The sequence below is a fragment of the Pocillopora verrucosa genome, chromosome 4 (genome assembly GCF_036669915.1).
Source record: "Pocillopora verrucosa isolate sample1 chromosome 4, ASM3666991v2, whole genome shotgun sequence".
Lineage (NCBI taxonomy): Eukaryota > Metazoa > Cnidaria > Anthozoa > Scleractinia > Pocilloporidae > Pocillopora > Pocillopora verrucosa.
In genome coordinates this window covers 11565791-11580826 of record NC_089315.1, presented here as the reverse complement: position 1 = coordinate 11580826, position 15036 = coordinate 11565791, and the positions used below count along the sequence as shown (strand labels likewise).

At 36.9% G+C, this 15036-nt stretch overlaps 2 protein-coding genes across 2 annotated transcripts; one reads left to right on the top strand and one right to left on the bottom strand.

Moving 5' to 3' along the window:
* The first annotated feature begins 1285 nt into the window (after nucleotides 1-1285).
* On the top strand, nucleotides 1286-5615 carry LOC131788936 (trans-L-3-hydroxyproline dehydratase). The gene is made up of 2 exons (XM_059106028.2): nucleotides 1286-2137; nucleotides 4119-5615. The coding sequence occupies exons 1-2, from the start codon at nucleotides 1361-1363 to the stop codon at nucleotides 4380-4382; spliced, it is 1041 nt and encodes a 346-aa protein (XP_058962011.2). The 5' UTR covers nucleotides 1286-1360; the 3' UTR covers nucleotides 4383-5615.
* A 40-nt stretch (nucleotides 5616-5655) lies between these two features.
* LOC131788935 (NMDA receptor synaptonuclear signaling and neuronal migration factor) lies at nucleotides 5656-12450 on the bottom strand. The gene is made up of 14 exons (XM_059106027.2): nucleotides 12351-12450; nucleotides 12140-12267; nucleotides 11911-11972; nucleotides 11097-11397; nucleotides 10892-10960; nucleotides 10596-10792; nucleotides 9678-9751; nucleotides 9168-9215; nucleotides 8497-8571; nucleotides 7851-7884; nucleotides 7608-7678; nucleotides 7106-7185; nucleotides 6497-6675; nucleotides 5656-5796 (listed from the first exon to the last, which is right to left on the bottom strand). Exons 2-14 carry the CDS (start codon nucleotides 12202-12204, stop codon nucleotides 5708-5710), a joined length of 1344 nt encoding a protein of 447 aa, XP_058962010.2. The 5' UTR covers nucleotides 12205-12267; nucleotides 12351-12450; the 3' UTR covers nucleotides 5656-5707.
* Nucleotides 12451-15036: the final 2586 nt, after the last annotated feature.

Sequence of the window (15036 nt, the reverse complement as noted above, 5' to 3'; positions counted from 1 at the left end):
TAAAAGGGTGTCTTCTTTGGTTAGCGCGTTACTTTTCACTGATATGTAAAATCCAGACTTAATTTCAGACTTCTGCTTTAATTGGATTCAGATAGTGTTCTCAATACTACGGGGGCCCATAGAGGACTTGCCACATTTTTTTTATCGCGCGATAAAATCAAAATATCGCGCGATAAATGGAAATTATCGCGCGATAAATGACACACTTGTTAGGTCTCACGTAATCAGCTGTCACGCACGTTGTTTCCGTGGACTACAATGGCTGCCAGTTGAGGAGGAATGTCTTGAGGTAAATAGTTCTTTTTTTTCGTGAAAAGATCCTTGAGCAGTACTTTTCAATACTTCTACGACACATAGCTCTGTGAACCAGTACAGTAAACCTTGGTTTGCGTAATCTTAAGAGACACTTTCGGAGATGGCCCTAAGTGTCTGAGAACAAGTGTGGCTCATCTATTCTCTCTGATTACATTATAGGTTTGTAAATTTCTAGACTGCGAAAGAACTTTCCAACTGTTGCAACCATTGTCGTCGCGTCCACGGAAACAAAGTGCGTGACAGCCGATCGAGTGCGACCCAACAAGTTTCCCATTTATCGCGCGATAAAAAAAAAATGTGACATGTCCTCTTTGGGCCACCGTACAATACCGAGAATATTCCTGCGTGCTGCAAACCTACCTGCTGTAATCCTACGTTTATGGAGACGAACATCCGTTTTCTTGCAGCAGAATCTGCAAATGACAAAGGAAAGACCAAGAAAGAGACAGCAACAGCGGAAAAGGCCGCGACTGGGTCGCTTCTTAGCTTTTTCTCGATATAAATTTTTGTAAGGTTGTTGCGAATGCCAAAAACACCAGGCTGTCCTTCGAAAACTTCACGGTTTTTTATTTTCCTTATTCACTGTTTTTTTGATCACGTACCGATTTTCTTTTTTATCACTGAAGTGCGACACACCCTAAATCCCAGACAACGACGATATATAAGCTGATTAATTGATTCTATTGTCTAGATTGAAATCGCAAGAAAAGAGATCACATAACGCTAATCACTTATCTAAATGTCACACAATACAGCTGAAATATCTCGACAAGGTAGCAAATTTGAACGAGCTAAGAGCGATTTGACAACAAGGGAGAGGAGTAGGAAGAAAATTTGAGGATTTCTTACACGTTTCGGCGAGTTAATGCTTTTAAAAGAGTGAAGAGTTTATGACCTGAAACCCATGGAAGTTAATTAGTTCCCGCCTCTTCAATTAACCCGCGGGACATGCGCGCGGGAAGCGCAGCGGAAGTCAAACACAACAGTTTTCAACTCAGCTGAACACCTTTAAACATACTCGAATCTTTCGTTGCTGGTTGTCACGATGGAAGAAAACGGCTTAGAGATCTCAACTATCGAGATGCACACTGGAGGGGAACCACTGAGAATAATCGCTTCTGGTTTCCCTGAGATTAAAGGAGACACCATTCTAGACAAAAGACGGTACGTTCGAGAAAACCTTGATCATCTTCGCAAGCTCTTGATGTTTGAACCTCGCGGACATTATGACATGTATGGCGCTGTGATCGTCCAACCACACAGCGAAATGGCCGATTTGGGGGTGATTTTCATGCATAACGAAGGATACAGCACCATGTGTGGCCACGCTGTCATAGCACTCGGTCGCTACGCTGTCGACTCGGGCCTCCTCAGTACGGACGTATCGCGCTCGAGTGTGGGTGAAGTACCTGTCTTCATCGAGTGTCCTTGCGGCGTGGTAAAAGCCCTGGTCGATATAGAAGAAGGCAAATCGGGCCGTGTTCGTTTTGTTTCTGTTCCAGCTTTTGCTTTTGGACTTGATGTGGAGATAAACACGGAGAAGTTTGGCCAAGTAAAAGTTGACATTGGATTTGGGGGAGCGTTCTACGCCATAGTCCCCGCGCATCGTTTGGGTGTTGATGTGCGTTCGTCGCGACTCGCTGATATCGTGGAAGCTGCTAATGCGATTACCAACGCGGGGAAAAGTCAAATAAAGCTGCACCACCCAGACAGTGAGGAACTAGCTTTTCTTTATGGTACTATCATTACCGATGGCAAAGATATGTTTAATAGCGACTCAAAAGAGGCAACAGCGAATGTATGTGTCTTTGCGGACAGTGAGGTGAGAATATTTCCTATATTTTTCGTTCTTACAGATTTCTTTCGATGTAAACAGCGTGGGGGCAATCGTTTAGGGAACTTGGAAATATATTATTTTTGTTTTCATTTGGTATCTGACTTTGCGATCGAAGAATATCCTCAGTTGGCATTATTAATTTTTGCGCAATTGTTTGCGCTTTCTCAGCTCGAGGAAGTAACCCACGATCCCTCTCTGTCTAATATTTCCCCGCGCACGAAACATCATTAGTATAAATAAACAGATAAATGCAAGGAATGCGAGCAGCGAGATCTACTTTGTCTGCAACGGCAAATGCTCAGAGTGATCATGCAAAAAAAGATTGGTTTCAGAAAAGTACACTTGTGATCAGAGTATAAATTATAAATTAATTTCTGTACTTTGTGTGTTCGAACTTCACTTTGAAAATCTTTGGTACACATATGTATGTGTAGTGCAGTACATGGTTTCATTTTCTTAAAGAATCCTAATCGCCTGATCGTTTTTCTGCTCTGGTCGATATATTCGAGTACTTAAGCTGTCAAACGAAATCTGTATCATCTCTGATGGCTTCTTCTGAGGGCAGGTGTCACCGGTTTTAAAATTTAGATTCTCATCGTCAGTGAAAACCATTTTAGGGTTCATTTACATATGGCAAGTTACTCCCAGATCGCTTAGTGAAATGCATAATGTATTCATTTTGCGGGCAGGTGATTTTATTTATTGAAATAATTGCTTGGGAGGAAATCATTATCTTATTCAGCCAGTCAAGTCGTAGCAATCAATTAGTTTGGCTTCACAATTAAATATCACTTCTTTTGTAATTTCCCTTATTTCTGTGAAAATTTGACAACTTAAAACTAAAAAGTGGATTAATTATGAGTAAATATTTTACGTTTGAGCGGGATAAGATTGCTTTCTCAAGTAAAAGTCTTAAAAAGGAGATCTTCAGATAACTTTTTCCTTGTTTTGAAGTGATATATTACTGTGGTTTGGGTAAAAATTTAAATCAATTGTGGCTGACCTGTTATTTTTTCTTTTATTTTCTCATGTTATGTGATTGTAATAGGATTAGTTTTACCTCAAATCAGTTGTGTTGAAGGGTGGATTGGCAGGGGGGGTTTGTGACGGTTCCTCTGAGGTGCACTGTTTGCTGGTTGCATAGTGAACCAACAAACTTTAATACTATATAGTGGACAATTGTTCTATGAGTGCATATTGGATTTGAGATGATAGATAGCTGAGCCAAGTTGGTAATAATAGATTCTCATATCCAACAAGCGGGAGTAGAATAAAAGTTTTATTAAAAGTAGTAAAATAGTAATTTTAATGTATGTTGTATGATAAAACATGTTTTATGCTGATGTTACCTGGATGTAAGAAATCATGAAACCTTATGTCTTTACTCACTCTGGGTACAGATAGAACTGTTGTTGCTGTTTCTGTATAATACATTTGCAGTTTTAGGTGCTACAATTACAAAGACATGATACATAATTATGTTGAGACTATGTAGCACAATGAATAATTATTATAGTTGTGTGGTTGCATGGATAGAGTGAGGTTTACCCAGAGTGAAGGCAACAAGGAAAATTAATAGGACCAAAATTAGGAGCCATTTAATGAACAATTATTTCATGAGTGCTTGTTGGATATAAGATGGTAAATAGCCAACATGCATATAGCACCAAGTTTACTATAACCAATCTCATATCCAACAAGTGCAAATGGTATAATTTCTCTTTTGAATTTCATTAAATCCTGAACTTTGGACATTTGGAGCTTTTTTTGGCTCCACAACAGTTGGCATGATGCTTTCTATAAAAGGTGACTTGGAATATGAGGTGATAACCAGAGTTGAGTGAAACAATCAGAAAAATAGAAATGCAATAATCAGGGTTAAAAATTTAGTAATTAGCATTTATAATACTGTTCCATAAAATAAGTTTTCTTTGTGGAGTAAACTTGCAAAAATCTTGTTTTGTAGGTTGACAGGAGTCCAACAGGATCAGGAGTGACAGCACGTGTTGCAGTGCAGTATGCACGCCAACAAATTGGCTTGCATCAGATGCGTGTGTTTGAGCAAGGTCTGGTTGGTTCACAGTTCACTGGTCAGGCTGTGAAGGAAACTAAGGTTGGGGACTTTGATGCTGTTCACGTAGAAGTTGCAGGCAATGCATATTACACTGGGAAATGCACATTCACTGTAGAAAAGGATGATCCTTTTAGAGATGGATTTCTTCTTAAATAGTAAGAAAATATTAGTAAAGGAAAGGAAAATATGATATTTCTTTGGAAATCAATTACTTCAAATGCATTGTTATATTGAAGCCACTTTATTGAAATGTTTACTTAAATTGACACTTGAAATTGTGCAGTAGAAGGGACCCTAAGTTATTCAATTAACTTAAAGAAGCTACTTATCATTTACCCATAAGAGTTAAGCATTAAGAGACACAGGAGTTAGATTTTTCCAAGTAATCCTGTATTAATAACTAAAAAATATACAATATCTGTTTTTTTTAAAAAGTACTCTTTGAATCAAACTCTTCAAGCATTGAGGCCAACAAAAAGTGTTGGGATGTAATGACCCAGAGAAGAATGCTCATCAGTCACAATCTTTCCATATTATTCTAAAAAAATTAATCTATCTGTCAGATTCTTGCAAAACAAAATATTGCATATCTATTCATACACTTAGAAGCAGTAGTCGCATAACTCTGCTTTTTTTCCAGTCGAGGGTGGAAGGGGATCTTTGAAAATGTGAAGTGTGGCTTAACCTTTTAAACCTTTATATCAGCACATCAGCTGACAAGTATAATTTGTTTAACAATCAAGAGCTTCTTTAGAGGGTGATTGTTTCTTTTATTTCTATGTGACAATAGTTTGTGATTCAGGGGTGATATTGTAGGGAAACATTTGATGCAAATCATTCTTAGTGGTCAAAGGGTTAACTGTAACAAGTTCCAACTGTGTAAGTGCTCAAGATGTTATTGCATGTTTGCAATTGTCTCTTTTTGTTTGCTTTCAATGTTTTTGTTTTAGGGAAAGCACCAAGGGAAATATTTAGTCTGAACTTAAAAAATAATTATTGGCTTGTAATTAGGGGATCTTACGTTAAGTCCCATATCTTCTCCTTACAATTGAATTTACTCTGGGAAAATGAAACAACAAACTTATCACCTGTAAGGTGCTATTGATGTTTCACCCAATTCTCAGAGCCAGTTTACTGAGATATGTGTAACAACCAGAACAGGGAATTATGGATAAGATCTTGGGAACTGAAGGGTTTATAGGTTATATAGGTTACTGGTAGTTTAAAAAATATTACATTGAAGCAAAACATTGACATCCCAGTCAATGGCTGACTGAATGGACAAATTTACTGAACTGACCAACCTTTAACTTACATGTATGGAATACAATGTATCATTTTCAATTTTGAAGTGAAAAATTCCATGCGAAATAAATAAATAACTTATTATTTAGTGTGTTGTATGAACATGATACATCAACTTGCATAACAAATGAGACCAAAAGGAGGGATCGAACTACACAATTGTAGGGTTAAAAAAGTCAAAGGGTAAATGAAACTTTGGAATGCATTTTGCTTCTCCATATTCTGTACTTGTCATGATCAAAATAGAGGGCCAGCATTTCTTTACCTAAAATTAAAAAGAGAAAGGGAAAAAGAAAGCATAATTTCCTTACTACTAATACAATGAAAATCAGTTAGCTTACTTGAATTTTATTTTCTCACATTTTCTTACACAATGGTATTTTTATATAATTGTAGGTACTTTAGTAGTAAAACTTAAAGCACTTTTCGACATCTCAAAAGTCTTCTCTGCAGTATAATTAACAAAAGCAATGTGACAATACACTATAGGGCCACATCTCAGATTAATGTGACTTTTATGATAAAATGTCACTTTGGACCAACCAGAGCAGGAAAAATCAAAAGTTGAGCTGGTCAGGTTCAGTTATTTGTGTCTAAACATGATCTGATTCAAAAAGCAAATAGTTGTCTTAAGTTTAATTTTTTTTCATTGTAATGAACAGAATTCATTGAGTAAGGTTTCCCATCAATGGTCTTTTTCTGTAATGGGTTCATTATCAAACAAGTTTATGTCTCTTAAGTAAAAGAATGAAATTTAAAATATTATACCAGTAGATGAGTAAAACAATCCAATCTTGGATTTATTTTATAAGAAAACTTGTCATATCAGACAAGAGGGAAGCAGACCTGGTGATAACAACTCAGATTTACATGTAGCTTGCATAATCAGTTAAAGTACATAGATTGATTACCTGATGGATTATTTGGAGAGAATACCCAGCTGTGAAGTCTAAATAACCACTCACCTGCTTGTCCAAATTCTAATGGTGACTCAACCTTGACTTTTGATGGTTGCATTTCCTTGGAAAGAAACTTCAATAATTTTTCTCCTTTCTCATTTCCAGTCACATTATTGCCAATAATGTGGATCTTTGTGTGTTCTGGGTCAAGTTTTGACATGTTTGTACCAAGATTACTCCAAAAACTGTAAAAATTAAGTGAAAGCAGAGTGGAAATTGCAGGATGTTAATTTAGGCATCAGATATGGCAGAAATACCTCTCAACTGCACAGAAAGCTCCAACAATGTATCAGTTGAATACATGGGTTATTTTTCAATCAGATATGGAGCAATCAAATCATACATTTTTCTGTTATTTCACACTATTCTTCTGATCCTAAATTACTACATGGAAACCCTGGGTTTTCAAAATGTTATCTGGTAATGGGTTTCTATTTCTCACACTTCATTAAGATGATTTTATGGGTAGTAATCCTTCTCAGTAACAAAATATCTTCAGATTGAGATGTATGGTACAGCATATACATAAGTTTCTACTCAAGAACCTATACACTGAGAACTTTACTGATTAAATATGTTAGCTAGTTACATGTATGGAGAATAAAGTGGGGATACCTGTTAATCTCCTCATCTTGTTTAAATTTAGCTTTTGTGAACATCTTTCCTTTCACTGGATTGAAGAAGCCAGGTCCTCCCTGGTATTAAAACAATGGCAGTAGCAATTACTTAATAGTGATCTTATAAACTGAGAAATTTATCGCAATAATTTCTTAAAGACGATATTACTTTCTTAACCTGTTAACTTAAAAAAAATTACTTAGTGGTTTCTCTTTGGGCATAATGCCAGCTACACCAGTAGTATGGAAGAATATGTCCTGTTTGCACACCATTTGAGATGTGATTACTAAGTGGATGAGTTACATGATAGATCATTTGAAACTTTGATCTTTTTGGTAGGTGACATTGTTAAGAATTAGATGAGACTCTTTATTTGACAAGATCAGTGCATGAACATGGCAATGGTGACAATTAACAAGGATGAAATATATGATAAAACTTGACACTATTAAAACAAGAGACATTATCATTACTGTAATCTCAAAAAAACTGGATATACCTGACAAACAAGTGCTATTGACTGAGCTTTACTTCTGCTCTGGAATCCCTCAAGCATAGCTACAATTTTATCTGTTAAAAAAAGTACTTTGATTACAAATTGTATTTTTCCCTTGAGAAGCAGTGATGATTTTGTCTTCAACATGTAAAATACAAGTGGGTGGAATATGCATAATTTTAATGTTGATTTACAATACAGAATACATTAAGTATGTAACATATGGAATTGGGATTTTTTCTATACCTAATAAAACTTGAAGTGTTGTTGCGGAAAAATCCTATAAAACAAAAAAAAATTAAGAAATAAAACTTAAGTATAATTATCCTTTAAACTCCCTTAAGTTCACAGGGAAAGCGATTTACTAGGCAAATAGAAGAGAGACTCACTGATCAGATATTGATAGTTCAAATGATTAATTATGTTTCAATTTGTCACTCAATTAAGACAGACAAAAATTGAAATGTAGTCCCAGAAAAAAAAATAACAGTAATTTTTATTTAATAGTAATGATAACAACAATAACAATACCAATAATGGACTTAATAATTCTACTAGCAATACTATTTATAATAGCAATAATCTTTCACTGATATTTAATAATAGTCACATGGGGGTCAAGAGGGGTATAAGAGTAAATTAACATAAAGCAGGCAGATCAGCAGACAGCTGTGAAATTTAATGACCAGTTTGCATCAAATTTACTCTGGTTTCCTGAGCAAATTCTAGACCTCCGATAAGGAAATTTATTAAAAAAAAGAAAAAAAAGAAAAAAAGAATCTGGACCCAATTGCTGGGAAAACAAATATCACCATATCAAGATCTGTAACCGTAAATAAATTACTATGTATAACAATATGAGATATAAATTGTGTAATACACATGTACTCACATAGTTTAATTTAAGAACATCTTCGTTCACTATCTTTTCTAGAACATCAGATCTTGGAACATTTGATGCAATGAGCTTAATGTGGTTTAAAATTCAGATGATGTAAATTTACAATCAGTATTTTTCAACAATTATCTAGTTTTGGACATAATACTTATATTTCCTTCAATTGAGGCAATGATGGGCTGGAAATCCCCTTACCAGATTCTTTTGAATCACTATTTATGTATATTTCCAGCTCTTAACATAAGCATAAAGTGCATTCCTATCTAAAGGTCTTGCCTAGATTGCCACTTGCACTCTTTTAGTTTTAAACTTATGGATGCACTGTGCATGCAGTACCAATGGCTTGTTCCTTGAATCATTCACCCTCTCTCAATCTGTCCCTTCTTTTTGCAGATTACCCAAGTTTTCATCTCACCCTTTGTAAAATATCACTTCTGACTTGTTGAAGCTCTTCAATCTATTTTACCAATGGCATGTGCTCAGGGCCTTTCTTTAAAGGGCATGATTGAAAGCATGGTGACCATAACCTGACGTCCACAAAGCCTAGGATACCAAGTCTCACTCAGCAAGACTTGGTTGATTTTTGTCAATCATACTCACTTTTTGATCATCACTAAATGTTGCTATTTAATCCCAAGGTATATATAGAGAGTGTCAACACTTACCACCAATCTTGGAGGCGTGTAACCATCTCCCATTGTTGTCATTTCCAACTAATTTACCACGAGTAACAAATCATATAGAATAATAAAAACATTCAGTTAATATTTCAGAGCCACAAACGGGTGAGCTTGCACATCAATGAAAGTTTGTGTCTGCATGTATAAACACCAATAAATGTATTACTGGTATATGCTGGGAATGAGAGTCATAGCCAGAGTGTGAGATTAGGTAGGTTTAAGACAGTTCTCTTTAACCCTTTAACTCTCATGAGTGACCAAGACAGAATTTCTCCTGATAAAAATATCAATACATTATCAACCAGATAAATCATGAGAATAAAGAAAAGTATCAATTTGGGGATAATTAATTGATCTGAACTAACATTATGAGAATTGTATGGTTGACAGTAAGAAGAATTACAAATTTGATCTGGGAGTTAAAGGGTTAACATATGGTTGTACATGTCCTTTTTTCAAGGCCCTGATAGATGTGATGCCACATAATTGTATTACCTGTTGTTCTGTTTTCCACTTCAAATCTGTAATGTCTTCCTGGTACATGTTAAAGCTCTCTTTTGTCTTTTCTCCTAAAAAAATTGAATGATATTTATACAAAGTTTAAGTGCGGTACAATTATATAGGATACAAGGGGGTTCTATGTACTATCCCCCCCTTGCTCAATAATTTCGTTTTAAAAAAGGTTTTTCTAATTTTCAGGACCCCAATTTCTCTTAATAGGAGCAACTGTGGCTGAGTGGGTGGGGCACTGATTTCAAAATGTGATGATCCCACAGGATTCAAGCTCTCCACCCGACTGTTAATTAAATGTTCTCATTTGCCCCAAGTTTGACTTCTTGGCATATCTTTGTACAGTAGCCAACTGGTCTACCTCCTTCTAGTTCAGATTTTGAAACACTATGTTTATCTATAACGTCAGTTTGCAATTTTTTTGTATTGTCCCTGAAAAGCCCCATGGGAAAAGTCATAGTCAATTAAGGGTTTTTTTTTTTGAAAGTTATGTGAGCTGTTTGAATTCAACATGAAAAGGTTCATGTTTAGACCCTAACCAGGCTGACTGTGTTGTGTTCTTAGGGGAAACATTCCTAATCAGCCTTGAAGGACCAGCTTTCTTAATGACCTTAAGAAGAGTCCAAGAGCTCTAAGGACACTGTCATGACAACCTTAAAAAATTGGGAGCTAATTATAAGTAAGAGTGAATTACATGTAGCATACAAAGCTGACATGAAGTAGCTGTACCCTTATATATAATTGTGGATATCATGGAAATTGTGTTGACAAACTCCAGCAATGTGGGACTACTTGCCACTAGAGAAACTCTTCTTTTTTACCCTCACAGCTGCCCCTTCCCCTCTAGACTGACCCTCTGTTCATTTTGGTGAAAAAAATGATACATGTAAGCATTTATCTCACCAATTTTAACATCAGTGTCTAGTACTGGACCAACGGCTGTTGATTCTTTCCATGGCTTCCTATACTCAGGTTTTCTTCTTTCATCTGTTTTATTTTCATCCTCATTGCTACTATCATCTCCTTCTCCTTTAACAATGTCTGCTGACTTTTGAGGATCATTCCTTTCTGTTTTTGTTTTGTTGTACTTTCGGTAGCCTCTGATGGTTTCAAAATTTGTAATTATTTGGTTAATTCACTCTGAGTGCTAATTCAAATAAAACTTAATGCAATGTTCTTTTACATAAGCAAATAAATACCTCTGAATAATTCTTGCTGAAAGTTCCTCCTGTTCAAGCTGCCTTCTGGACTGGTAGCCTCTCACATGTCTATGACAAGAATGATGAAAATTACCTACCAAAATAATTTTTTTCAGTCACAAGGGGAGTGTGGAACAAGTTTATGGCCTAAAACTACAACCTCTTACTTTTTGTCTAGCAGTTTCCAAGCTAAGAATTTCAGTACCTTTGAATAGTTATAGCTGCCAGGTCTTTGTCTGTCTGGGTTGATATTGGTGTGACTGTGGCAAAGCCTGTGTACAGCTCTGTATTTTTGTTTGAGTCTGGTGTTCTGAGTTTTAGTGATGGGTACATCTCCTTACTAGACTTGACCTCATTTTGGACACCCCTGGATGTGATCACACCCTTATCATTTAATGAATGAGAGGATGTTCCCACAATCCCTTCACCCCAAGATGCCACAGCAATGTTTGGACTGCTCCTGGATGTTGCAGAACTGGTCTTTGGTGCAGGTGGCTGGGTAGGAGCTAATAAAGTTGAAATTTGAAGCAGATTGATTTTTTTGATGTTGGTCAACATTTCCTTAAAATAAAATAGCAACATTTGCAGAAAACATATAAAATATAATTTGGGTAATTAGAAGATGGTTTAACTGAAATCTTCCATTCTTTGATTCATCACAGTGAACACAACAGACCTGATTTTTGCTACGTCAGCAGTAACTTTTCTTAGATTTTGCAGTAATGGATAATTGGCACTTTATGGTGATGTGCATTTAATAAAACCTTTTAAAATAGTTTCTTTTTCAATAATTACTGCAAAGTGCATGTTATGAATAGCAAAAATTATTGATTAATATATAGCTATGATTTTATTTTTCATGTCAAGATACCCCCAGAGCACGACGCAATTTCTTATTTGAGAGCAAAGGTAAAGTTATGCATTATTTATGTGCTTATTGTACATTGTTATGAAATATTCACCAATCGTGAATAAATATCACAAGTGAAATTGAACAACTCTTAATTTGTTTCAGATACCTTCGAGTTCCTGCTTTGAGTTTTCACTTTTCTTTGAGTGTGTTGCAAATGCATTAACTGCTCTTTGGAGATAAAAGAGAAAGATTGTCAGTAAAAGCACTCAGAATACACACTGAGCGCCACATTCCCCAAAGCAAATGTGCAAATATGAACTGCAATAAACACATAATGAACTCGAAGTGTTCGATTTGTACACTCATCAACGGTAATATCTTGACACAAAACTTACACTGCTTTCTGTTCTGCGCGTGATATCCTTCTCTGGCCTTTACGATGCGAAACTATGGCACCCATTTTCTCGTGAGGGCTTGTGTAGCTACTTGTCAGAGAGGAGCTTAGGTAGTCATTCACATGCTCCTGGAAGAATCGAATCCCGTTTACACGCGCGCTTTAGGTGAAATAAGATATCGCTAAAGTGCTCGAAAGTGTTATCCTTGTACCGTGATTTAAAGCTTCGTTCCGATACAGAATGAATGCCCTTGGAAAAAGAATAAAATTTAAAAAGCCTCAAGATTCAAAGGAGTCACGTATCAGCAAAATTTGTAATCAAGAGGCTTAGTTGTCCATTTTATTGACAAAGTCACCAAGCAACAGCTTTGTTCACGATTAATTGCTGTTTCATGCATCATTGCACAGGTTGTATACAATGATGTCACGACATTTACTCATTGGACAACAGCAGAGTTTTGAGAGTATTTTATTGCAAATTAGAAAATTTGCGGCCTTAAAAATTTCTGCCGCACGATGAGATGATGACATAGGTCAAAGAGAAAAACTTATGGCAAAACTTCTATTCGGTAAAAGTCCCGTGTCGCACGCTTTAAAGCCTGCTCAGTTCTGATTTAATGTTCCTTTATCAACAAGAAATAAAGAAGGAATGTAAACAAAATAAATTCAAATAAGATTTAAATAATTTACTTAAGTCTTACAGTAAAAATTTATTTATTTAGAGGGTTGAAGCTATGAAAATGTTGTCAGCTTTAGCTAGCTTACGCTTACAAGTGAAACACATTACGTGACCTTCTGACGAAAACCAAATTTCCCAATTCTTTTTCTATTTCTCTGGACCTACGACTGTTATTCTGTGTAAAACGTTAAATTTCCTACCATTAAAGACCCGTCACTCCCAGAATTAAGGAATGTGAAGATAAGTGTGGGTGGACGTACAGTTCTACGTCTGATGTAATAGGCGGGTTTTTCCCTGGCAGTTTTATTTAGCTACCCCAGTTTAGTTACCCCATCGTTCCTAACTTCTGACCTCCGATGACGTTCGAAAAAAAAAAGGGTGATTGCAAGAGAAATCCTGCTGGGAACACAGAATAATCATTCAAGAATAGAAAAAGGACAGTCAAAAAGTCTCAAGCGCCAACTAACCATCTCAAACACGAACAAATCAAAACAATGCTGCTCCTTAACCCTCTAACTCTCGTGAGTGACCAAGACAGAATTTCTCCTTACAGTGTCAAGAAGAAATGTGACAAGAAAAAGGAGAAATATCAATTAGGGATTATTGGATGATCCCATATCAAATTCTCTGAACTTAGCAGTAAAGAATTGTATGGCGGACATTAAGGAGAATTACTGATGAGATCTTGTGGCTAAAAGGGTAAACAGCCAAAGCATAAGAATGCGTGTTTCTGTATGGATTATCAGGCCCTTTTAGGAGATCAAATGTTAAAAAAATTTCCTGTTAAAATGGAAAGTATTAGTTGCCAATTATAGTCACGACTAGGAGTAGAAGATCCACTGAGATTCTTGTTTATATAGCGGGATCCAAAACTGCAATGGTTCGACATAAGTTAGTATTTAATTTAGTGTTCTGATTTAGATATTACTTTTTTTTTATTTTATTTTAAATGCTCATAGTCCTTGGTCATTCTGCACTGGTCATTGCTGCATCCTTTGCAAGTCGCATGGTAAAGGTCACTTCCGAGGTTTATTCGTATCCATATTTCGCTGGTGGTTCGATGGCACGCCTTGGGCGGGATGTTTCGACGCTTTCTGATGGATTGCCTGCTTTCTGGGGATCTTTGGCTGCGGCTTTGGTGGATTATCCGTAACATTGGCGTTTGGCATTTGCACTGGCACTGATGTGTCTTCCTCCCTTTGTTCAGCACAAGTCGTTGCAAGAGGTGAAACGAACTGTTCCAGTTGTGTCGTCTTTTACGGTGTATGATCGTTTTCCGTCCATTGAAACCACTGCCCCACATGACCGTCGGGTCTTCCTTTCCTGAGGTTTCTTCATAAACATGACTGTTTGATGTTCACCTCTGTTTGGTGGTTCACTTCTGTTTTCGCCTTCATTCGTTCTTTTGGCGTGTTTAACACTCCTTCGGCCTGCGTTGTTGCTGTTTGTGCTGTCGAACAGGCTGAGTGGTATTGAAGGTAGATCTCATTTGACCTTCCTGTGAAACATCGGCTCACAGGGTTAAGGGGTATTGCCATCTGGTGGTGTGTCGCGGATGTTCAGAAGCATGTCTTCTATTGGCGTTTCTTCTTACTTGGACTTCTCAATTAATCTATTGAGCCTCCCATTCGGCATTTTCGCAGTGGCCGTTTTTCCTCTGAAAGTGAAGGGTCCCTGCCTTGTTTATGATGTTGAATTGCAAGCAGAGTTCTTGGAAGCCACTGGAAGTGTATTGTGAGCCTCGATCGCGTACTACCTTCGTACGATAACCAAACTGGTTACAAACACTCTGAAAATGTTGGATACTGTATCTGCTTCTTGGCTCTTGATTGGCTTTACTCATGGGTACCCTGTGTGGTGGTCAACGATGCAACTATATCATCGACCAGCATGTTGGAAAATGTCACAACCCATGATCATGGCATTGGTTGTGATCACAAGGGTAACTGCTGCTTTTTTCTATGTGGGTTTGTGCTCCAGACAGGATGGGCAGGTCAGAATAAGCCTCTGATCTGTTCAGTCATGCCAGGCCAGAACCACTTGTTCCTGGCTCTTTGGATAGATTTATCCACTTTATCCACTCCTTGATGGACTCGGTGCAGCTTTTGGAGAAGCTCACGCATCTTCTGCGGCACCACGATCCTTTCGCTCTTCAAAATGATCCTATTAATGACTGCAATGTCATGTCTGTAGTCCCACTAAGCTGTGGCTAACTCGGA